The following is a 26,476-nucleotide window of genomic DNA, read 5'->3' as shown; positions in this document are numbered from 1 at the left end:
CTACAGTACATCAACAGTCAACCATCAGACATCATGCAACATGGCCCTCGTGTGTTCCAGCCTGTAAGAAAAATAGAAGTTTAAAAAGGGTTTAAAAGAACTCCAGATCCCCCTGATCATCAACAGAGCCTAACACCCCTTAAAGAACCCATGTATGGATGAAGAGCCTAATGTTCCCCACCAAACTGTAGAATGGCAATTACACAGTAACGGAATTACACTTTGACTCAGAATTTTCACTTTAAAATGTATGCTGAACAAAAACCATTGATTTCAACATTTTGCTAACCATACAACTCTATGCACAAGGTCTACTTTGAAAAATGTACACAGCAAATTTCACAAAACAACACTGTGCAGATGCAAAGTTTGGTAATAGAATTTGGGTAAAATCTCCCTCAGTATTTCACATTTTTCAAATCTCTGAAAAATCTAATCCAAATTAAGATTGAAAGATGTCTGCAGAAAGAATGGAGTGTCGGCTTTGACATGACACCTTGAGTTAAACATTTTTATTTTGGTTATTGAACTACAGTAGGTGAAATGGATTTACATCTGGTAACAGAATTATGAGAATGGATTACATCATGGGCCCCTGATCTGTACAATACAGAAATGCGTAATTATGAATATGATTCTCTTCATGGTGATGTATCCTGAATAGGTACACAAAAGGTAGAAATATGCGATATCCTTATTTAGCATATTTCGGTATTATTCTACACACTGGCTATTATTCTAGTGAGCACCATCCCCAAACAAGACCACATTCGGTCCGGAACAGACCATGTCTGAACCAATCATACACGTCTTTGTTTCACAAGTTTGGACATCACAGCTCAGCACAGCAGAGTAGAGTTCAGTACCATACAGTAGAGCTCCAGGAAAGTAGATATGTTCAGCACAGTACAATAAAGTACAGTATAATTCAGCACATACGGTACTCTAATCTAATGTGCTCTACTGTACAGTACTGAAATCGACACTACTGTACAGTACTGTACAGTACTTTTCTTTACTTCCTTTACTTCCTGTTGAATGCCTAATGAGCCAACAGTTTGTTGGTTTGGAAAGTTTTGAAAGTGTCTGAAAAAGTGTTCTATTGGAAAAGTCTGGTTACCTACACTACCGTTCAAAAGTTTGGGGTCACTGAGACATTTCCTTGTTTTTGAAAGAAAAGCATTTTTTTGTCCATTAAAACAACATCAAATTGATCATAAATACAGTGTGGACATTGTTAATGTTGTAACTGACTATTGTAGCTGGAAACGGCAGAGCTGTGCGTAAGTTGACTATGCAAACTATTTGGAATTTTCAGCACATTAATGTTTCTTATAAAAAAGAAGTGATGCAGTCAGTCTCTCCTCAACTCTCCTCAGCCAAGAGAGACTGGCATGCATAGTATTTATATTAGCCCTTTGACTACAATAAAGAGCCAGATGCGCCGCTCTGTTCTGGGCTCGCTGCAGCTTAACTAGGTCTTAGTAGCACTTGACCACATGGCTGGACAGTAATCAAGATAAAACAAAACCAGAGCCCTGTGCAGGACTTGCTGTGTTGAGTGTGGTGTCAAAAAAGCAGAACATCTCTTTATTATGGACAGAATCTTTCCCCATCTTTACAACCATTGAATCTATATGTTTTGACATGACTGTTTACAGTCTAAGGTAACACCAAGTAATTTAGTCTCCCCAACTTATTCAACAGCCACACCATTCATTACCAGATTCAGCTCAAGTCTAGAGCTTTAGGGAATGATTTGTACCAAATACAATGTGCATTTCAAGAGTCAAATTGTGGCAAGCTTTACACCACTCCAGCTGACGCTTGGCATTGCGCATGGTGATCTTAGGTTTGTGTGCGGCTGCTCGGCCATGGAAGCTCATTTCATGAAGCTCCAACAAACAGTTCTTGTCATCTTGCCGTTTTCCTGTTTAAACTTATTGAGCTGGCAGAGTTGCAAAGAAAAATCCATATCTCAGACTGGCCAATAAAAAAAAGATTAAGATGGGCAAAAGAACACAGACACTGGACAGAGGAACTCTGCCTAGAAGGCCAGCATACCGGAGTCACCTCTTCACTGTTGACGTTGAGACTGGTGTTTTGTGGGTACTATTTAATGAAGCTGCCAGTTGAGGACGTGTGAGGTGTCTGTTTCTCAAACTAGACACTAATGTAATTGTCCTCTTGCTCAGTTGTGCACCGGGGCCTCCCACTCCTCTCTATTCTGGTTAGAGCCAGACTACATGATTCCATATGTGTTATTTCATAGTTTTGATGTCTTCACTATTATTCTACGATGTAGAAAATAGTAAAAATAAAGAAAAACCCTTGAATTAGTACGTGTGTTCATCTTTTGACTGGTACAATACCCGACAATGACAGTGTTAAAACATGTTTGAAATTTTTGCAAAATGAATTGAAAATGAAATAAGTATTCACACCCGTTTGCTGTGACACTCCAAATTGAGCTCAGGTCCCACATTTGACTGTGCATGTCAGAGCAGAAACTATATCATGAAGGAACTTTCCGTAGATCTCAGAGATATAATATGTCTGGGGCATGGTATATTTCTAGAGTGTTTAATGTTTTCAAGAGTACATTGGTGTCCATCATTGGGAAATTGAAAAAATATGGAACTACCCTGACTCTGCCTATAGCTGGCCATCCGACCAAACTGAGCAACCGGGCATGAAGACCGTGGTCAAGGATGTGACCAAGAACCCCAATGACCACTCTGACAGAAGTACAGAGTTCCTTGGCTGAGATGGGAGAACCTGCCAGAAGGACAACAGTTTCTACAGCACTCTACCAATCTGGGCTTTATGGGAGAGTGGCCCGATGGAAGCCACTTCTGAGAAAAAGGCACATGACAGCACACCTGGAGTTGTCAAAAAGGCACATGAAAGACTCAGAGCATAAGGCAAAATAATCTGTGGTCTGATGAGACAAATTTAACTCTTTGGCCTGAATGCATGGAGAAACCAGGCACAGCTCACCTGTCTAACACCATCTCTACCGTGAAGCATGGTGGTGGCAGCATCATGCTCTGGGGATGCTTTTCAGCAGTAAGGACTGGGAGAATTTTAAGGATAAGAGGCAACAATGAATGGAGCCAACTACAGGCAAATCGTTGATGAGAACCTGCTTCAGAGTGCAAACAACCCTTGTCCAGACTGCAAATATCATTGTCCTGTTGGAAGATTTACAGTCCAACAGGACAATGACCCCAAGCATATAGAAAAGCCAAAGCAATGCTGGAATGGCTTCAGAACAAGAATGTGAAAGTCCTTGAGTGGCCCAGCCAAAGCTCAGACTTGAATCCAATTGAAAATCTGTGGAAAGACTTGAAGATTTCTGTTCACCGCCACTCCCCATCTAACTTAACAGAGCTTTAGAAAATCCCCAAATCCAGATGTGCAAAGCTGATCCAGACATACCCAAGACGACTCAAAGCTGTAATCACCACCAAAGGTGCTTCTACAAAGCATTGACTCAGGGGTGTGACTACTTATGTAAATTGAATATATCTGTATTTCATTTACAATACATTTGCAATAAGTTCTAAAAACAGGGTTTCCCTTGATCATTTTAGGTTATTGTGTGTAAATTGGTGAGAGAAAAAATAATTATTATTAATCCATTTCAAATTCAGGCTGTAACAACAAAATGGAATAAGTCAAGGGGTATGAATATTTTCTGAAGGCACTGTATGAGCTGAACATAACAGTATGCCAGTGGAAGGGAGAACAGTAGCAAGTGACCCAACAGTTGTATGTGACTACTATGGTTTCCCATTTTAGCCAATTTAATTGCAGAGAAATATCTTAAAGATAGGTGGGTTTTTGGTCATGTAATTACAAGGCATAAGGCAATGTTTCTTAACTCACAGAAGGCACATTATTTCTCCAAAACAAAATATAAATGTTTGTATTAGTTGGCAGGGTTCTTTACTTCAACAAGGTTGTGTTTTGATGTATTTCTAATACTTAGAAAAAATCATCTAGAATATATAAAAACAATTTAAGACCCCTTTTCCATCTGTTTGACCAGAAATCAAAGCCTTTGCTTATTGCACATTTTTAGGAGGGAAAATGGTTGAAAATGTATATATGCCTTAATTTCTCAGAAATATTGACTCTTAGCTTTTATTTGACACCCAATTTGACATGCTCCTATGAAGTTCACATGTTGGTGCTCATGGGTCCTATTACATAGAAATGACCAGAGAGAGAGAGGGGAAGAGAGAGAAATTAGTTTTAGAATACCTGGCAGAACATACAGTATGAGATGAGTTCAATACCAAAACACCTCGCATTCAACTCTTTATTCAGCCTCTATCAATATTAAATGTGTGTTACACATGAGTGAGTTTGAAACTATTATATTTGAACGAGATGACAAATGGTGAGATAACAAATGGATTACTATGGGAACAATACACAAATACATTCAAAATCCTAGGTGCTGACGTAAGATTACTTGTGTTGCGTGTGTGTGTATGTATCACCACCCTGAATCCGTTATAGCCCACTGTAATCAGTCAGGAAGCAGTGCCACTGTTGCACTACTCTGTATCCGGATCTGTGTTTTTACACACGTTTCTGCTCATGCTGGCATTTCCAAGAAGGATTCTCTCCGCTGTTTGTCCCTAACTGTCTCTGTGAATTTTTCCAGTGGGAAAATGGGATCGCTTGCCTGGAATCTCAGATGTTCCAACTGTAATGTTTACTGTGAGCCAGAGATAGCATGTCAGGGGCGGACTGGGACCAGAACATGGCCTTGGAATTTCTAACTCACTCACCCTTCTCTCCCTCCCTCTCTTTTTTCCTTGATGCCCCCATTATTAGCCAAATAATGATAAAAAGGCCAACTGGGCTAAAAAATGGACCAGCCCATCTGGCATTTGCCTGAAATTCCAGATGGCCTGTCCGCCCCTGCAGCATGTGATGGAGCATCACCAATGTGTGTGTGTGTGTGTGTGTGCCCAATGCGGTGAGTAAGAGCAGGCAGAGAGTTTGAGGACAAAGTGGAGCCACGAGGGAGAGAATACTGTGATAGATTCTCTGTCCATTGTCTACAGACACCTTGAGAGAATGAGAACATAGTTATCTGTTTCCATAAGGAGCAGCAACCTCAGAAAGAGAGGGAGGGAGAGAAGGGTGAGGGAGAGAGGAGAGGAGAGAAAGGGGAGTGAGACAGGGGAGAGAGGTGTTCAAGAGGGGGATTGATGAGACTCAATGTGTGCGGGGTACTCGTGGGGTGAGTGAATGGAGTACTGTGTGTCCTACCTGTCTGTTGCTGTAGCCCTGTAGCAGCAGTAGGTAGGGGCAGTCTTGGGGAGGGTGAATGGAGTAAAGTGTTACGTTATCGTCACTGCTCTCCGTCTCCTCCCTCTCTCTCTCCATCTCAGGGGAAGGACAGAGGGGCTCTGTGTAAGTCTCTGATCCAGGGTCCTCCAGAGGGGGAACATTGGCGTCAACATAGCTCTCTTCATCTCTCTGTTTGAGGTTCTTATCGGGGTTCAATTTGTGATTCTGTTCCACATTCTGTTCATGGTCCTGACTGTGACACTGATTGTGGTTCTCGTCTTGACTGGGAGTGTGAAACCCATTGGGGTTCTGACTAAGGGGCTCAGTGGGGTTCTGTTGGTGTCTCTGTTGTGTTTCTGTGGACTGGGGTGAGAGGTCTGCTTCACTCTGGCTCCTCCACAGACCCGGCCCCCGTTCAGACTTATTCTGGCCCCCACATACCCTCCCGCCCCTGTCCTTTTGGTTACAAGCCCCACACACACCCCTCTCTAGGGTAGAGGTCACATACACACTCCTCCTCTCGATCAGGGCAGAGGTGACTCGAGAGCGGCTCTTCTGGAGTTTACGAGCCTGGGCGTTGATGCCTGAGAGACAGGAGAGAGTTTGGATATGTGTGTGTGTGTGTGTGGCTGCCAAAATCAACATGCAGAAGCTAACGTGCAGGAAACAGACTGCAGTGGTGGATATGATGGTTGGGAGAGAGAAACGTTCAACATTAAAATGGTAAAACAGTAAAACACAGGCAGGGGGCTATCATAAGAGTTGGTTTAACCATTCATAAGACAAACACATAACAGGATGCACCTCTACGTCATTTTGCTGTCCCTTCCCCCTAGCAAAGACACTACCCTGGTATCATATCCCACATTAATCAATCAATTAACTACCAGGGAATAAAGAAAACCACTAGTACTACACTAGTACTACACCTGCATTGCTTGCTGTTTGGGGTTTTAGGCTGGGTTTCTGTACAGCACTTTGAGATATCAGCTGATGTACGAAGGGCTATATAAATACATTTGATTTGATTTGAGTACTGCAGACCTTGCAGTCTCCCTATCAGTCCTACCAGCAGTGACCGTGTCCTTGTCTCTTGATCTCTTTTCCTCCACACTGGCTCTCCTCTGGATCTCAAACCGCCTCGCCAAGCCCTCCCTGGGTTTCCATAGTGACTGCAGGAGGAGGGGCTTCTCATTGTCACCGACGACCCGGAAGCATTCCGTCTTCCACTGGTGGTCACCCACGTAGCCAATGGAGTCGCAGAGAACATACGACTCCGCCTCTTCCTTGTTCAGACCGTACCTGGGCAATTAAGGGAAGTGAAGCTGTTTATAACAAGGATAGTATTTACAACTAACAACTCTTGGAGGACAATGGGAACGGACTTCAGTAGGCTTACTCTATGTCTGGTAAACCGTCTCTGCACGCCAAGCTCAGAAACACACCCTGAGTATCTCCATTCTGTTTCTGGTTATAATACAGTATTTTAAGTAAGGTGAGAGAGTGAGAGTGAGAGAGGCTCTCAACAGCATGGTTAAATTGGTCAGCCTTCACGGTTTGTGGTTCTCTCTAGAATGTTCCAAAACACCCATGTAAACGCTAGATCTGGCACACACACACTCAATGCATTATACTGAAAATATAGCCAAAACAAAACATGACACACCACACACACCGGACATGTACAATCAATGCACTATACTGCAGTTATACTAAACAACTACCCTTGAGAACAATATATACATTTGTCTAAATTCTATTCCTTGCATAGCATAGGCTCAACACCAGCGTGAAGGATGTGCATTAGTCATCTACTTCACAGTGGGCGCTCTGGCATAGTACTTACAGCTCACAGGCCCCTGACACTGGATAACAAGCTGCACATGTCACATCGCAAAAAAATTGCCAAACAAGTTTCATATATGATCAAAGACTCCGTATGTCATTATACAGTATATTTATGATTTTCCAAGTACAGTACTAGTCAAAAGTTTGGACACACCTACTCGTTCAAGGGTTTTTCTTTATTTTTACTATTTTCTACATTGTAGAATAATAGTGAAGACATCCAAACGGTGAAATAACACATGGAATCATTCAGAAAACAAAAAAGTCTTAAATAAATCAAATATATTGTACATTTGAGACTCTTCAAAGTAGCCACCCTTTGCCTTGATGACAGCTTTGCACACACTTGGCATTCTCTCAACCAACTTCATGAGTTAGTCACTTGGAATGCATTTAAATTAACAGGTGTGCCTTGTTAAAAGTTAATTTGTGGAATTTCTTTCCTCCTTAATGCATTTGAACCAATCAGTGTTGTAGTGACAAGGTAGGGGTGGTATACAGAAATTAGCCCTATTTGGTAAAAGAGCAAGTCCATATTACGGCAAGAACAACTCAAATAAGCAAAGAGAAATGACAGTCCATCATTACTTGAAGACATGAAGATCAGTCAATGCGTAAAACTTCAAGTGCAGTTGCAAAAACCATCAAGCGCTATGAGGAAACTGGCTCTCATGAGGATTGCAACAGGAAAGGAAGACCCAGAGTTACCTCTACTGCAGAGGATAAGTTCATTCGAGTTAACATCCTCAGAAATTGCAGCCCGAATAAATCTTTAAATCTACCCAAAATCTAAGAAATCTAAGACAACATGCATACACACATGCGCACACACACACGCACACTCCTGTACCTCTCCAGTGCCTCTTTGACCAGCTCCTTAGCACTGGAGTGTGTTGTTGCCAGGACGCTCTTGTAGTTTGCCCCCTGGCAGATCTCACTGCCAAAGATCTTCAGAATGCCTGGTGCCGTTATCTGATTGGACAGTTCAGCAGGGTCGTCTGTCATTGATGCATCCCCGGGAGAAACTAGATGGAAACGTCACGAAGAAAAGTAGTGACTACATCATCAGAACTGGTAAGCAAGTGTCTTAATTTATTTTAGGCTGGGGTCGGGGTTAAGGTTTAGACTGCTTGCCAGTCAGATGCTTTCTGCTTAAGCCAACTTGTTTCTCATTGTCAAGGTTAGGGTTAATGTTTATAAAAATACAATTTTGATTAGAAAACGGCATACTTCTGTCATTCGACTCCTTCCAAGCATGGCTAGGTAAGCCAGGTAACCCGGGTAAGGCCATAGCGGTGGCGTTATGGGCGGAGCCTCGCTGGAACACAGCAGACAAGCGGTTGGTATGACGGCGGATACGACTCCTGGATGGCTGTCGGATGACGTCCACGCCCACACTGTCAGCTGACCTGGTACTGGAACCAGAGGAGCCTGACCTGAGGGGGAGGGTGGGGGACACAGATCGAGATAATGAGAAAGAGAGATAAAGGGAGAGAGAAATATAGAGAGAAGTCGCTCTGTCAGTAAGCAATGTTGTCCCACCAATAAGAGTGCTACAAAATGCTAGAATGACATACTGTAGAACTCTAATTAAAAAAAAACTCCAGAAAATCTAAAGAATAGTAATCTAAATCCACTGTGTCACTTCCTCATATCTCTACCCTCTTTGAGAAAGGTATCAACATTGAGTCTCAACTAGACATTACCATCCATCCATCAACAGTCCCCAATCTTACTTTACTGTGCTATGCTCAGTCTGTTAATGAGATAATATGGTGTTGTTAGATCTATTTCTGCAACAATCCATGTAAGCTTCTTATTTTAATTGCTCAATGCTTCATTGTTAAGGGAATTGGAGTTGTTTCTTTCAGATTAACGTTTATAGAGCCCCACAGTGTATGGGTCATAATACCCATAAAACCTAGTGATTAAAACCAGAAATGGTTCCAACCATTTTCTAACCATTCATTTCTCCCATAGGGGAATTTAGAACCACTTCAAACAAGGTCTCTGTTTCATGCAGGTTTTCCCTGGCGTGACATTTTAATAACCGTGTAAATCTCTCTCGGACAAGGTGACTTTTATCAATATATTCGTCTCTATTTACTCTCAGATTCTAAAAAAGCTAATTAGCATCAAAATAGACATCATGCAAAACTACAAATCCCTGCAAGCTCCGGCACCTTTGCTGCCAGCTACTACCTACCTTGATCAAAAACTAAATATATATTTTACATTTTCATTTACTCTTCCACATTTGATTTAACTCATATTTGTTGGCTTATTTATGCATTTGGTCTTGTATCTTGTACAGAATACTATCCTAGTAGAAGTCAGATATTTACAATGTGCCATGAATACTAGGCTAGTTTCTTGCCAAAAAGCTAGATAGCAAGCAACCGAGATGACAATAGCAACATACCCTTATTTTACCAGATCCTCTTCTCCTTTAGCCAGTGAAGATCCATATTTAATCCCTTATGTCTGCCAACAATATGAACGAGGTCAATTCACTGTGTCAGAATCGTTCAATATGAACAATTTCAATTCACTGTGTCAGAATGCACTGGTGTATTAAAGCAAAATAGACGAAAGTTGTCTGTTCTTTCGACCAATTGATTGGTAAACATTTTAAAACGTATATTTTCCATATATAGACTGTGTTTTAATAAAATCAACTATATATATATATATATATGCATTGAGCTGGTCTGATGCTTTAAGCGCACTGTTTGATGAAATAAGACAGAGATCAACCATCCTCCTCCCACACCTACCTGGCTTTCGCAGATTCTGCCATTACTCTCCTGAAGTTGGCGGTAATAGGCTACATGAGAAGTCGGCAACCGTTCTCATGTGGAATGCCAATTTAAACCAAAACTGGTTTCTCACAAGTCTAGCATAGGTTGTGAGCTCTGCAAACAACTGGTGGCGTGTATTCATGGATGCCAAGGGAAGCCAGGCTTCCCCCAAAAAATCATCAAGAAAAAAAAAAAATCTATAAAATAATTGATGTTATGACTCTCTGTGTTTCATACATTTCCTTTAATTCGCAAGAGGCTGAATGTATCTCACTGGAGAAAGCATCCGAGCGAGTCAAAATGCGCCCCTCTGTCTCTCTACTTGTAGGCCATCTATCTGTTTCTGTCTGGACCAAACGAGTATGACATTATTGCCGCCCGTAGCATTGAATGCATTTGGCCTCCCTTGATTAAAAAAAAGTCAAATAATAGCCAATCAGCATCGAGCTCAACTTTGAATGGTCCTGGCACACTAAAAAAAAATGTCAAAGGAAGCCTGTTTGGATTTGGCGTCACTCCTATCAAATCACATTGAGAGTATACATCATTGACATTAACATGATTCTGGTTCTGATCCAAGCATTCATTCATACATTGTTGTGCCCCTGTTCTGAGAGGATGGAAGTTCCATATGTAGCTAGATGTAAAAGGATCATGTTAACTACCTAACGTTACCCATGAGTGGAAGTTAGTCTAGCGAGCAAGCATTTTAGCCAGGTAGCCGAGGACAACAACAAATAAAAGCGTGTACAGTATGACAGAGTGATAGACTGTTTCATCAACATGACACACACACACACACACAGTGAAATCAGAACCATGCACAGCCACATCATATTTAGCTTACGTTGATTGGACTAAATTGTTTTTGGTGTCTTTTAGTTGTCACTGTATTAGACCAAGCACATGTGATTTTATGATGTTGAAATGTTGAAGTTGAAATGGTGCTGGAATAGTTTTAATTTGACATTTTTTAACTAGGCAAGTCAGTTAAGAAAGAATTCTTATCTACAATGACGGCCTATCCCGGCCAAACCCTAACCCAGACGACACTGGGCCAATTGTTCGCTGCCCTATGGGACTCCCAATCACGGCCTGAAATCGAACCTGGGTCTGCAGTGATGCCTCTAGCATTGAGATGCAGTGGCTTGGACCGCTGTGTTCGGGAGCCCAGTTGAGGCAGTTCCTGTTTCCTTTGTGACTTGCGGTAACTCTCCATGGTTTAGTGGTCCGAAAATGGCGGAAACATTAACTTGCTTGACCATGCTGTAGGTCATGTAACTGTCTGTTACATGCAATATGCTTTGTGTACTTCACCGGACAGATGTTGCTCTCCGGTTTCCGGAGTCGGACAGTGATGCGGTACGGAGCTAGATTTGGCCTCAGCTTGCGTCCGGAGGCTCTGCAATTGCGTCACACCCGCCATACGAAGCCTCCGACCACATTAATGGATCAAGCATAAATTGGCTTTTTACCAGATCCTCTTTTGCTAGGGTAGCTTCAAATCAAGTAGTACTTGAAGTAGGATACCTACCCCTCACCCACAGACACAAACAAACATTATCAAGAATGCCTAGCTTCACCATCTATGCTAGCTAGCTAGTTAACTAGCAAGCGAGACTGTTGATTTATAAAGGCCAAAGAAAACTATACATTTCTCATGCATGTAAATGGATAGACAAATTGATGGCTAATGTAGCCATCTAGTCAGGCTAGTCTCACTAACTAGCTAACCATGCTAGATAACATGTATTGTGTCAATTTAAAATTTGCTCAAGATAGCTTACATATTTGTCAATTTATAAAATGTAGCCAATGTATTCATTATTAAATTTAGCAAACATTAGATAGTTAATCCAGAGATTCTTAACTTTGCCTTGATTCGGCAATCTCATCCAGATCATCATGGTTCAACGTTCGGAGGGCATGTTGTCCGGTCCTCTGGCAGTCTCTATGGGGGTGCCACGGGGTTCAATTCTCGGGCCGACTCTTTTCTCTGTGTATATCAATGATGTTGCTCTTGCTGCGGGCGATTCCCTGATCCACCTCTACGCAGACGACACCATTCTATACACTTTCGGCCCGTCATTGGACACTGTGCTATCTAACCTCCAATCGAGCTTCAATGCCATACAACACTCCTTCCGTGGCCTCCAACTGCTCTTAAACGCTAGTAAAACCAAATGCATGCTTTTCAACCGATCGCTGCCTGCACCCGCTTGCCCGACTAGCATCACCACACTGGATGGTTCCGACCTTGAATATGTGGACACCTATAAGTACCTAGGTGTCTGGCTAGACTGCAAACTCTCCTTCCAGACCCATATCAAACATCTCCAATCGAAAATCAAATCAAGAGTCGGCTTTCTATTCCGCAACAAAGCCTCCTTCGCTCACGCTGCCAAGCTTACCCTAGTAAAACTGACTATCCTACCGATCCTCGACTTCGGCGATGTCATCTACAAAATGGCTTCCAACACTCTTCTCAGCAAACTGGATGCAGTTTATCACAGTGCCATCCGTTTTGTCACTAAAGCACCTTATACTACCCACCACTGCGACTTGTATGCTCTAGTCGGCTGGCCCTCGCTACATATTCGTCGCCAGACCCACTGGCTCCAGGTCATCTACAAGGCCATGCTAGGCAAAGCTCCGCCTTATCTCAGCTCACTGGTCACGATGGCAACACCCATCCGTAGCACGCGCTCCAGCAGGTGTATCTCATTGAGCATCCCCAAAGCCAACACCTCATTCGGCCGCCTTTCGTTCCAGTACTCTGCTGCCTGTGACTGGAATGAATTGCAAAAATCGCTGAAGTTGGAGACTTTTATCTCCCTCACCAACTTCAAACATCAGCTATCTGAGCAGCTAACCGATCGCTGCAGCTGTACATAATCTATTGGTAAATAGCCCACCCATTTTCACCTACCTCATCCCCACAGTTTTTATTTATTTACTTTTCTGCTCTTTTGCACACCAATATCTCTACCTGTACATGATCATCTGATCATTTATCACTCCAGTGTTAATCTGCAATATTGTAATTATTCGCCTACCTCCTCATGCGTTTTGCACACATTGTATATAGACTCCCCTTTTTTTTCTCTACTGTGTTATTGACTTGTTAATTGTTTACTCCATGTGTAACTCTGTGTTGTCTGTTCACTCTGCTATGCTTTATCTTGGCCAGGTCGCAGTTGCAAATGAGAACCTGTTCTCAACTAGCCTACCTGGTTAAATAAAGGTTAAATAAAATAAAAAAATAAATAAAATGGCCCTGGTGAGTGATGTGAAGCTTGAGACTGTCACGCCCTGATCTGTTTCACCTGTCTTTGTGATTGCCTCCACCAGGTGTTGCCCATCTTCCCCATTATCCCCTGTGTATTTATACCTGTGTTCTCTGTTTGTCTGTTGCCTGTTTTTTTGGGGAGGATTTTGTTCAGAAAACCTACCAGCGTTTGTTTCCCTGCTCCTGCCTGTTTTCCTGCTCCTGTTTTCTAGTCCTTCCCGGTTTTGACCGTTCTGCATGCCCTGACCCTGAGACTGCCTGCCGTTTGTACCTTACCCCCACCATTTTGGATTATTGACCCCTACCTGCCCTGACCCTGAGACTGCCTGCCGTTCTGGACCGTTTACACCCTTTCTGGATTACTGACCCCTGAGTGCCTTGTCCTGTCATTTGCCTTCCCCTGTGGTTGTAATAAACTCTTGTTACTTCTACACTGTCTGCATCTGGGTCTTACCTAAACTTGATAGAGACAGGCATTTGTAGTTCTGTATGATAGCCACATTAGCAGCAAATTAACATTTCATTTTTTAGGGGGGTAAATACTGGCGAATATGTTGATAAAAGTCACCTTGTCCGAGAGAGATTTACATGGTTATGGTCAAAATGTCTACATGAAACACAGTCCTTATTTGAAGTGTTAAAAAAAATCCCCTATGGGAAAAATGAAAGGTGGAAAACCATTGGAATCATTTCCATGTTTGACTGCTAGGTATTATGTGTATTACGAGCATTACGTGTATTACGAGCGGAACCTCTAACATTGTACTGTCTTGCCACAGCACAGTGAACCGCAGCACATTGAAACATTTGATTGGTGTACTTATGAAAGGGTCAAGGGGATTGGATGCTTTTTTTTATTTTTAGAAACGCCCCTCAAGATTAGAGCACTCTCCACTGAGATTGTAAAACTGTAAAATGAGCAGCACAGTAGCACTAAATTGTATGTACAATGTTGCCAACAAAATTAGGTTTCTGTTACTCCCGTCCCTATTGCAGAATGCAGCCATTTGAGAGCATGTACTAAAGTCAAATGAATCCACACCTGCATTAGTCTATGGCAGGCTCGTTTGGTGATTGGAATGTACGCTGTCACAACGAAAGGGCAGCAGAGACCTAAAGTATGTTTTAGCAAGGACGTTTGGTAGGGTGACATCAGAGACGACCTCTCATTCAGGGCAGGTGGGGCTTTCCTGTTTTGCACGTTATTTTGGTATTAATACGTGTCACATATCAGTTTGTAAACAATGTCAAAATTATATTATATATATATATATATATATATATATATATATATATATATATATATATATATATATATAAAAATTGAGTTAATAAAGCAGTATACAAACATTATCTCTTTTTTTGTGGAGTAAGGCAGTTCCAAAATGCAGATGTTTCAGCCTAGCTTAGTGCTTTCTGTGGTGGTGGGGCAAGCCATCAGAAAATACGGAGCATTGCACCGTGATTGGCTCAGTGTTCGGTCACTGGGTAGAGCTAGAAAATTCAAGCCCCTTGGGTGCTGCCATAGAGTAATATTAAAGAGTGCCCATACAAGAAGGCTCAAGGTCATTGGCCACAGATAACATGACGTCAAAATCACATTATATCTACAGTGGCTTTGATTGGACTGATCATGTCAACATCATACCTTCAAAATCTTAGCTAGCAGTCATCATCATGAATCAAGTCGACAATCTACTGGCAAATCCTTTTTAATCCTTGTCATATGAAGAGAAATTATAGATAAAACTTATCGGTGTTCATCGGCCATTGGACAAACATTACACAACAAGTTGGAAATAACAAATTCAACAATGAGTGGTTAGGAAGGAATCAGTGGCTGACTGCAAGCATCTCAAAGCAATCATTAGCCTGCTATTCAGTGTAGTGGCAGTGTGGTCCCAAATCTAAGATTTTTTAAACATTTGTATTATTATTATATTTAACCTTTATTTCACTAAACAATTCAGTTAAGAACAAATTCTTATTTACAATGACGGCCTACCAAAAGGCCTCCTGCGGGGACGGGGACCTGGGATTAAAATAAATAAATACAATATAAATATCGGACAAAACACACATCACAACACAACACTACATAAAGAGAGACCTTAGACAACAACACAGCAAGGCAGCAACACATGACAACACAGCATGGTAGTAACACAACATAACAACAACATGGTAGCAACACAACATGGTAGCAGCACAAAAAATGGTACAAACATTATTGGGCACAGTCAACAGCACAAAGGTCAAGAAGGTAGAGACAATAATACATCACACAAAGCAACTGTCAGTAAGTGTCCATGATTAAGGATTTGAATGAAGAGATTGAGATAAAACTGTCCAGTTTGAGTGTTTGCTGCAGCTCGTTCCAGTCGCTAGTTGCAGTGAACTGAAAAGAGCAGCGACCCAGGGATGTGTGTGATTTGGGGACCTTTAACAGATTGTGACTGGCAGAACGGGTGTTGTATGTGGAGGGTGAGGGCTGCAGTAGATATCTCCGATAGGTGGGAGTGAGGCCAAAGAGGGTTTTATAAATAAGCATCAACCAGTGGGTCTTGCTACGGGTACACAGAGATGACCAGTTTACAGAGGAGTATAGAGTGCAGTGATGTGTCCTATAAGGAGCATTGGTGGTAAATCTGATGGTCGAATGGTAAAGAACATCTAGCTGCTCGAGAGCACCCTTACCTGCTGATCTATAAATTATGTCTCCGTAATCTAGCATGGGTAGGATGGTCATCTGAATCAGGGTTAGTTTGGCAGCTGGGGTGAAAGAGGAGCGATTACGATAGAGGAAACCAAGTCTAGATTTAACTTTAGCCCCCAGCTTTGATATGTGCTGAGAGAAGGACAGTGCACTGTCTAGCCATACTCCCAAGTACTTGTATGAGGTGTCTACCTCAAGCTCTAAACCCTCAGAGGTAGTAATAACACCTGTGGGAAGAGGGGTATTATTCTTACCAAATCACATGACCTTTGTTTTGGAGGTGTTCAGAACAAGGTTAAGGGTAGAGAAAGCTTGTTGGACACTAAGCAAGCTTTGTTGTAGAGCGTTTAACACAAAATCCGGGGAGGGGCCAGCTGAGTATAAGACTGTATCACCTGCATATAAGTGGATGAGAGAGCTTCCTACTGCCTGAGCTGTAGGAAGAAGCAGATGTTCTGACTTTATACACTGTGCTCTTTGAGAGAGGTAGTTAGCAAACCCGGCCAAAGACCCCTCAGAGACACCAATACTCCTTAGCCGGCCCACGAGAATGGAATGGTCTACCGTATCAAAAGCTTTGGCCAAGTCAATAAAAATTAAGGGTCTCTTTTCCTAGTTTAAAATGATAAACATTCAACATTGGCCATGCTGTCAATGAAGCATGATTGGTGCCTCGCTCAAAACAACTGTTAACTTGGAACTTTGCAAAATCTGACTTTAGTGAGATCAAGCAACTGGGAACTCGGGAAAACTAGCTACGACTGGGAAAATGTGATTTGAACTTTCATCCAACTTTCTCGGAATTATAAATTCGGAACTCAGGCCACTTTCTAGAGCTACGACCTGAAGATCACTGACATCATCATGATTCTACTTTAATTTGGTATATTTTCACCTATTTATTGCACTTACTGTTCTGACTTGGTGGTGCACATCTAGCCTATAACCTGTTTTTGAGAAATGTAATCATCAAATATTGTAAGAGCTTTCATTGTCTGCTTATATGCACCTTTAATTTATCCTACGGTTCTGACTTGGTGTACAGGGAGAACACTGTAAGAATGGCCCATGTTCTGAATTCTGTTGCTGTACATTTCAAAAGTGCTGAACAAATAGTTATATTGACTACGTCCATCCTAGCTCGCTTATGAATGTCTTAATCAAAATTAAGGATTGCCTCTTATCCGCTTGTCGTTCCCTTATGCCATAGTTTGTACATCTCAATTGTCAGTAGAAACCACAGTTGTTTAAGCAAGTCAGCCATATCATATATGTTTTTTAAAAAGGCAGTATATGAGGCTGAATGAACTGTTTCGCTGCCAGACAAGGCTCCGCTGATAGCCAGGTGTAGCAGTGGTAAGGCGTTGGGGACTTCTGTTAGGACTCTGCTGTTGGGACAGCTTTATGTAAGTCCTAACAGTTTGTGGGCACCGTTTGCCACCATTATAGTGCAGTTAATGTATTGTTTAGTGTTGTGTTGTGTAGTGGCTTTGCTGGCATGCATTCCCCATTTTTTTTTTTTGCCCCACCAAGACTTACATGCTAAAATCGCCACTGGGTGACATGATTTTGTAACTATGAAAATAATTTTGTCAAATAGATTGTGAACCCAAAAGTTCAAGTTTGAATCTAGAGCGGGAACAATACATCGAAAAATGATTTGGTTCAGGGCGGCAGGGTAGCCTAGTGGTTAGAGCGGTGGACTTGTAACTGGAAGGTTGCAAGTTCAAACCCCTGAGCTGACAAAGTACCAATTTGTCGTTCTACCCCTGAACAGGCAGTTAACCTACTGTTCCTAGGCTGTCATTGAAAATAAGAATTTGTTCTTAACTGACTTGCCTAGTTAAATAAAGGTAAAATAAAATGTACAGTCAGATTTATGTAACCTTGTCTTCAGAAGATGTTATTATATATTTACCTAATTTAGTCTGATCAGTGGAACAATTCTCATTTTTAACAATGGCCTAAAATATAGGGTAATTAGTGTGCTTGTCAGCAAGAACACTACTATTAATCCCCACACTTATTTTATTATTCCACTTCTTCACAATTTTGCCAGTCTACGGTTTTCACATATTTGAAATGAGGCTATGTATTTTTGCAGCCATTCATGGGCAGTTTTGAATAATTCATACAAATACGCATTGGATATTAAATGCTCCAGGAATCAAATATCATTTTGGACATTTTAGTATTGTGCACATGCTAGGCAGAGATGTTAAGGGGACTCACAACTTCTGTCTGTGTAGAGTAAGATAATGGCAAGGATCTTAAACTAGTATGTGTAAATCACCTGAATATTGATATTCATTCGATTTTTCTTAAAGGTTGGGTGATTTTGAGAAATGAATTGTTATAACAACACCCAGCACTTGGGAACATAGATCAGGGTGGCCACCCCTTCTGGACAGAAAGCAGGATTTTATTCCAGTCCTATTTTAGAGAGATCATTCACCCAAATGACAAAATACAAAATGTTTGTGTTCTTACCTTGAAAGCTGTCTATCGACAAGGAGACTGCAATCTATGATTTGGTTCCCCACTGCCATCAACCATTAATATGAGTATTTCCTCGGTAAAGCCTTGGTGTAGTGGTGACACTCCTGACACGTGTCACATACAACTTTCCACCTGAGAACAGGATCAATCCCTGCTTCCAACCTTCCTACTGTGTCTCCCATTTGCCTGTCTACCCATTTCATTTCATTATAGTCTGAATAAACTGTCAAACCACCACCCGGCTAGGGGTTGTGCCAGGGGGTAATGGAAATTCAAATAGCAAATCTAACTCCCAAGCTTTTTTCAAAAGTTGACAGCCCTGGTATTATAACTCATACTGTGGTGCTCTATTGGAAAAGTTCTAAAACTTCCATAACCTTTAACCCCGTGGATGATATAGCAAATTCCAGGGTACCATGAGCGACATGCACCTACAACCTTGAAACTGTACGTCCAATTATTTTGTATTTATTATAGATCCGCCTAATGCAAAGGCAGCAGCTACTCTTCCTGGGGTCCAGCAAAATGAAGGCCGTTCTACAATTTCTAAAACTTTACAATTCATTCACAACAGATTTCACAACACATTAAGTGTGTGTCATCAGGCCCCTACTCTACTACCACATATCTACAACACAAAATCCATCTATGTTTGTATAGTGCGTATGTTATCGTGTGTTTGGATGTATGTGTCTGGTATGCATGTGTCTGTGACTATATTTGTGTTGCTTCACAGTCCCTACTGTTCCTTAAGGTGTATTTTTATCTGTTTTTAAATCTAATTTTACTGCTTGCATCAGTTACTTGATGTGGAATAGAGTTCCGTGTAGTCATGGCTCTATGTAGTACTGTGTGCCTCCCATAGTCTGTTCTGTACTTGGGGACTGTGACGAGACCTCTGGTGGCATGTCTTGTGGGGTATGCATGGGTGTCTGAGCTGTGTGCCAGTAGTTTAGACAGACAGCTCAGTGCTTTCAACATGTCAATACAGCTCACAAATACAAGTAGTGATGAAGTCAATCTCTCCTCCACTTTGAGCCAGGAGAGATAAACAAGCATATTATTAATGTTAGCTCTTTGTGAATATCTAATGGCCAGCCGTGCTGCCCTGTTCTGAGTCAACTGCAAATTCCCTAAGTCCCTCTTTGTGGCACTTGACTACATGACTGAACAGTAGTCCAGGTGCGACAAAACTAGGGCCTGTAGGACCTGCCTTGTTGATAGTGCTGTTAAGAAGGAAGAGTAGCGCTTTATTATGGACAGACTTCTCCCCATCTTAGCTACTGTTGTATCAATATGTTTTGACCATGACAGTTTACAATCCAGAGTTACTCTAAGCAGTTTAGTCACCTCAACGTGCTCAATTTCCACATAATTAATTTCAAGATTTAGTTGAGGTTTAGGGTTTAGTTAATGATTTGTCCCAAATACAATGCTTTAATTTTTTTTAAAGCATTGTAGTACAGTGGGCCTACATGCATTACTTACTGTAAAGAGCCATCACTTGGTTTTCTCCCCAGCTTTATGAAGCGCCGTTTGGGTGAGCAGGCAGGTAAACCCACGGAATGGAGTGAGTTTGTCTTGGGAGGCAGAGGGCTCCGGTCCAAAGTCATCTTTGTGGAGTCCATTCCAAGCTCCAGATCAAGGCTCCAAGAGCGTTAAACGCGTTGGTCTAAAAATAATATTCGTATTCTTAAAAAAAAATATATATATAATAATATAATAAATAAGTAACAAACACTTTTGAAATCAAACAAATGTGCAGAGTTGAGGAATTGCTCTTGGTAGAAATGATCGAGCAATTGCCAACACCCGTTTCAGGAGAACACCGAATGACTTGTAACACTAATCAGAAAGTGGAAAGTCAGAATCATCACAGTCCAAAAAAACGGAACATCTGTATTTTACAGTTAAGTCATTTACGCATTTTACCGCAAGAGCTGCTCCAAATGTACGAGATCGCTACATCTCTGTAGCCATCCAATTTGAGGTCTCAGTGCCAAGAAAGCGACAAGCGGGAAGGCGACGTTGGATGGTGCGCGCTGACAGAATGAACTTCAGAGTGCAACTGCGTGGGAGCGCACGTGCTAAGTGGTCGTCAGCCCACCACTGCCAACTAAAGTTAAGTATCGTAGTAGTTCAGTTATTCTCTTTTGTTCTCTTTACACGCTCCCCTACAGACCTATAGGCTAACCATCTTCAGAAAATGGGTTGAACTTGACAGTGAAATTTAATAGGTATTCCACAGTTCGTCATGGCACTTTGGGTGCAGTGGAATTTAAGATACTCTTCCAATTTGTTTTATTTTTTTTTGCGCTGAGAACTCCACCTGGTGGCGAACACGCTTCACATCATAGATAACTTCAGATCCAAATGCCTTCCTCTTTCTCATCACTTATCACATAGTATTTCATCTGTATAGTGTCGTTTTGTTAGGTGAGATCATAATGCATAGTAATTTAGATACACTTCAGTTGTGAAGTAGTATAAGGTATTCTAGATGACAATGTTTGAGCACTGTGGACAATGGACATCATCATTCGCTCTTAGCCAGGGTTGGGAAGTAACAGATTTCATGTAATCTGTTACATGTAAATAATTACAAAAAACTGTAACTGTAATCCGTTACATTACCAGAAAAAGTATTGTAATCAGATTAGATACTTTTGAAAAACTAGATGATTACTTCAAGGATTACTTTTCAATTCAGAATGGATTTTTGCGAAAAAAATATTTGACACTTCTCTGGTTTAGCAATGACATTTAAATCAGCACTGAATTAACGCTTGGAGGTAAGGATGACTGCAGGGGGTGTAGTCTACAGCGATACGGATATCACGTATTATTGATATCTACATAGCGCAATGATGTGAATCACACTGCTGCTCTCTCATTTAGCTATTTCTGCCTTAGGGATTGTGGTTGTTGTGGATGGCTGTTCATAAATCTAAATGTGTATTTGAATCCAATAATGGTTGAATTCAAGAAGTTTAAGCTGCCTATAAATAATTGTTTTTGAAACCAGTGGACAGCCAGTGAAATATGCGCTCTTGCAACAGCTGCATTGTGCGGATCCCAGCCAAAATAATACAACTCGGGCTTTTATTGTTCAATGTAATTCATGCTGAATTTTTAAAAAATCCATAGACCTAATCCGCACATGCTAAAACTCGCAAACTTTTGATAGACTTAAATAGGCAATCTGTAGTTGCTACATCCATTTTTGGACTTATAAATTATATATACAGTACCAGTCAGTTCCAGTCAGTACCAGTTTGGACACACCTACTAATTCAAGAGTTTCTTTATTTTTACTATTTTTTACATTGTAGAATAATAGTGAAGACATCAAAACTATGAAAAACAGCCAACAAGTGCTCAGCATATGTGGGAACTCCTTCAAGACAGTTGGAAAAGCATTCCTTGTGAAGCTGGTTGAGAGAATGCCAAGAGTGTGCAAAGCTTTCATCAAGGCAAAGGGTGGCTACTTTGAAGAATCTCAAATAAAACATCTATTTGGATTTGTTTAACATTTCTTTTGTTACTACATGATTCCATATGTGTTATTTCATAGTTTCGATGTCTTCACTATTATTCTACAATCAAAATAGTAAAAATAAAGAAACTCTTGAATTAGTAGGTGTGTCCAAACTGTTACTGACTGGAACTGACTGGTACTGTATATATAATTTATAAGTCCAAAAATGGATGTAGCAACTACATGGTACTGTGTATATATATATATATATATATATATATATATATATATATATATATATATATATATACACAGTACCATATACTACCGTTCAAAAGTTTCGGGTCACTTAAAAATGTCCATGTTTTTTTAAAGAAAAGCAGGTTTTTTGTTGTCCATTAAAATAACATCAAATTGATCAAAAATACAGTGTTGACATTGTTAATGTTGTAAATGACTATTGTAGCTGGAAATGGCAGATTTTTTATGGAATATCTACATAGGTGAATGGAGGCCCATTATCAGCAGCCATCACTCTGTCACGCCCTGACCTTAGTTATCTTTGTTTTCTTTATTATTTTGGTTAGGTCAGGGTGTGACTAGGGTGTGACTAGGGTGGGTATGCTAGTTTTTGTATTGTCAATGGGTTTTGTATGTCTAGGTGTTGTGTAGGTCTAGGTAGTATGTGTGTCTATAGTGGCCTGATATGGTTCCCAATCAGATGCAGCTGTTTATCGTTGTCTCTGATTGGGGATCATATTTAGGTAGCCATTTTCCCTTTTGTGTTCATGGGTTCTTATTCTATGTTTAGTTGCCTGTCTGCACTATTCATATTAGCTTCACGGTTCGTTTGTTTTGTTGTTTTGTTAGTTTGTTCTGTGTTCTTTCTTTATTAAAAGAAGAATGTACGCACACCACGCTGCACCTTGGTCTCCTTCGTATGACGAACGTGACACACTCCTGTGTTCCAATTGCACGTTGGGTTAGCTAATCCAAGTTAATCATTTTAAAAGGCTAATTGATCATTAGAAATGTCACGCCCTAACCATAGAGAGCCATTGTTTCACTATGGTGTAGTAGGTCAGGGCGTGACTAGGGGGTATTCTAGTTTATTATTTCTATGTTGTGTTCTAGTTTATTTTTCTATGTTGGTGTTTTGTATGATTCCCAATTAGAGGCAGCTGGTAATCGTTGTCTCTAATTTGGGATCATATTTAAGTAGCTAATTTTCCCACCTGTGTTTGTGGGATATTATTTTTGTGTATGTGCACGCACCACTTAGTCACGTTTTCGTTGTTAGTATATTGTTAGTATATTGTTTTGTTTTGCTTTGCTTAAGATTCACTTTATAATAAAGATGTGGAACTCTACGTACGCTGCCCCTTGGTCCAGTTCTTGGTACAACCATGACAAGAAAACCCTTTTGCAATTATGTTATCACAGCTGAAAACTGTTGTCCTGACTAAAGAAGCAATAAAACTGGCCTTCTTTAGACTTGTTGAGTAACTGGAGCATCAGCATTTGTGGGTTTGATTACAGGCTCAAAATGGCCAGAAACAAATCAATTTCTTCTGAAACTCGTCAGTCTATTCTTGTTCTGAGAAATGAAAGCTATTCCATGCAAGAAATTGCCAAGAAACTGAAGATCTCGTACAACGCTGTGTACTACTCCCTTCACAGAACAGCTCAAACAGGCTCCAACCAGAATAGAAAGAGGAGTGAGAGGCCCCGGTGCACAACTGAGCAAGAGGACAAGTACATTAGTGTGTCTAGTTTGAGAAACAGACGCCTCACAAGTCCTCAACTGGCAGCTTCATTAAATAGTACCCACAAAACACCAGTCTCAACGTCAACAGCGAAGAGGCGACTCCGGGATGCTGGCCTTCTAGGCAGAGTTGCAAAGAAAAAGCCATTTCTCAGACTGGCAAATAAAAAGAAAATATTAAGATGGGTATAAGAACACCGATACTGGAAAGAGGAACTGCCTAGAAGGCCAGCATCCCGGACAAGGATGACATTTGGCTTCTGATGTGATTGGTCTAAAGCCAAATCCAAACTGGCTTTCCTTGACACCTTTTTTTGGTGCGCCAGGACTATTCGCAGCTAGACTCATTCAGTTTACCGAAATGCTGATTGGCTGTTATAAAAAATGAATACTGACATTAACACCTTAATTTACCTGTAAAAATACAGTGACTTGTAGATTTACTGTATTTTTCCGCAACTAGACAAAAACCTCTACGGGACCATGACACAAGGTTCTAAGATGTCATAAAAACTTTATTGGGGACGTCTCTGGAACAAACCGAGAACAAGACAGTTTCATGGTATCACATGTAAAAATGTTGCATCCCCATGTTGTCACATTTATTTCACATGAGATCATGTTATCATGTGTGGTTTCATGTTATCACATGTTGCACATGTTATTACATTAACTTCACATAGAATCAAGTGATCACATGAGATCAAATTTGATTACATGAGATCACATGTGAAACACATGTTCACCTGAAACACATGATCACGTGAAATTCATGTGGTTTTTCCATTAGGGACATTTCAGATTTACATATGATAATTTTCACAAAGTAGTTTGGATGTAGTGAACTCCTTTTTCAAAGTAACTTTAGTTAGGAAAACTATATTTTTCTTAAAGGTAACTTTAGTGTAGCTTAACGTCTTTCAGTGTGAAGTAATTGGTAGCTTGGTAAAATATATTTTCAGAGTAGCTTCTTCAACATTGTCCTATACAGTGTGACAGCATTGTCATGCTGGAGGGTCATGTCAGGATGAGCCTGCAGGAAGGGTACCACATGAGGGAGGAGGATGTCTTCCCTTTAACGCACAGCGTTGAGATTATCAGCAATGACAACAAGCTCAGTCCGATGATGCTGTGACACACCGCCCCAGACCATGACGGACCCTCCACCTCCAAATCGATCCCTCTCCAGAGTACAGGCCTCAGTGTAATGCTCATTCCTTCGACGACAAATGCGAATCCAACCATCACCCCTGGTGAGACAAAACTGCGACTCTTCAGTGAAGAGCACTTTTTGCCAGTCCGATCTGGTCCAGCGACGGTGCGTTTGTGCCCACAGGCGACGTTGTTGCCGGGATGTCTGGTGAGGACCTGCCTTACAACAGGCCTACAAGCCCTCAGTCCAGCCTCTCTCAGCCTATTGCGGACAGTCTGAGCACTGATGGAGGGATTGTGCTTTCCTGGTGTAACTCGGGCGGTTGTTGTTGCCATCCTGTACCTGTCCCGCAGGTGTGATGTTCGGATGTACCGATCCTGTGCAGGTGTTGTTACACGTGGTCTGCCACTGCGAGGACGATCAGCTGTCCATCCTATCTCCCTGTAGCGCTGTCCTAGGCGTCTCACAGTACGGACAATGGAATTTATTGCCCTGGCCACATCTGCAGTCCTCATGCCTCCTTGCAGCATGCCAACGGCACATTCACGCAGATGAGCAGGAACCCTGGGCATCTTTCTTTTGGTGTTTTTCAGAGTCAGTAGAAAGGCCTCTTTAGTGTCCTAAGTTATCATAACTGTGACCTTAATTGCCTTAGGCAAGTCCCGTATAAAATTATGACAGCTGTGATAGAAACAGGAAGTTTCGGTACAATTTGATAAATGTAAACGATCATTTGTTTGTTTGAAGTAAACTTCGAGTCACGTGATGATACAGTGCTGTGTGGTCCTCCCACTATGCCACTGGAAACCATGCAGTTTATTAGATTAAATAAATTGTGGTGGAAGTGCAGTGATGGGGTTGAAACAGGTAAATTCAACTGGAGATGGTGAAGTAGAAATGCAAAGTGCCTTAGAATACTTTGACCAATTACATCTCCTTATCAAATCAAATGTATTTATATAGCCCTTTGTACATCAGCTGATATCTCAAAGTGCTGTACAGAAACCCAGCCTAAAACCCCAAACAGCAAGCAATGCAGATGTAGAAGCACAGTGGCTAGGAAAAACTCCCTAGAAAGGCCAAAACCTAGGAAGAAACCTAGAGAGGAACCAGGCTATGTGGGGTGGCCAGTCCTCTTCTGGTGGAGATTATAACAGAACATGGCCAAGATGTTCATATGTTCATAAATGACCAGCATGGTCAAATAATAATAATCACAGGCAGAACAGTTGAAACTGGAGCAGCAGCACGGCCAGGTGGACTGGGGACAGCAAGGAGTCATCATGTCAGGTAGTCCTGAGGCATGGTCCTAGGGCTCAGGTCGTCCGAGAGAGAGAAAGAAAGAAAGAGAGAATTAGAGAGAGCATACTTAAATTCACACAGGACACCGGATAGGGCAGGAGAAGTACTCCAGATATAACAAACTGACCCTAGCCCCCAGACACAAACTACTGCAGCATAAATACTAGAGGCTGAGACAGGAGGGGTCAGGAGACACTGTGGCCCCATCCGATGACACCCCCGGACAGGGCCAAACAGGAAGGATATAACCCCACCCACTTTGCCAAAGCACAGCCCCCACACCACTAGAGGGATATCTTCAACCACCAATTT

General features: G+C 41.4%; 1 protein-coding gene across 1 annotated transcript in view; it reads right to left on the bottom strand.

Annotated features, from left to right (window-relative positions):
- Positions 1-20,776, bottom strand: part of LOC115144157 (ras-interacting protein 1-like) — a 41,413-nt gene extending 20,637 nt beyond the window's left edge. The window contains 6 exon segments of the mRNA XM_065002477.1: positions 5,293-5,897; positions 6,383-6,615; positions 8,012-8,186; positions 8,392-8,597; positions 19,955-20,138; positions 20,399-20,776. Coding sequence (XP_064858549.1) covers positions 5,293-5,897; positions 6,383-6,615; positions 8,012-8,186; positions 8,392-8,597; positions 19,955-20,094 — 1,359 coding nt within the window. The 5' untranslated portion in view covers positions 20,095-20,138; positions 20,399-20,776.
- Between the last annotated feature and the right edge of the window lie 5,700 nt (positions 20,777-26,476).

Source organism: Oncorhynchus nerka, linkage group LG16 (assembly GCF_034236695.1).
Source record: "Oncorhynchus nerka isolate Pitt River linkage group LG16, Oner_Uvic_2.0, whole genome shotgun sequence".
Classification (NCBI taxonomy): domain Eukaryota; kingdom Metazoa; phylum Chordata; class Actinopteri; order Salmoniformes; family Salmonidae; genus Oncorhynchus; species Oncorhynchus nerka.
This window is presented reverse-complemented; position numbering and strand designations above follow the sequence as displayed.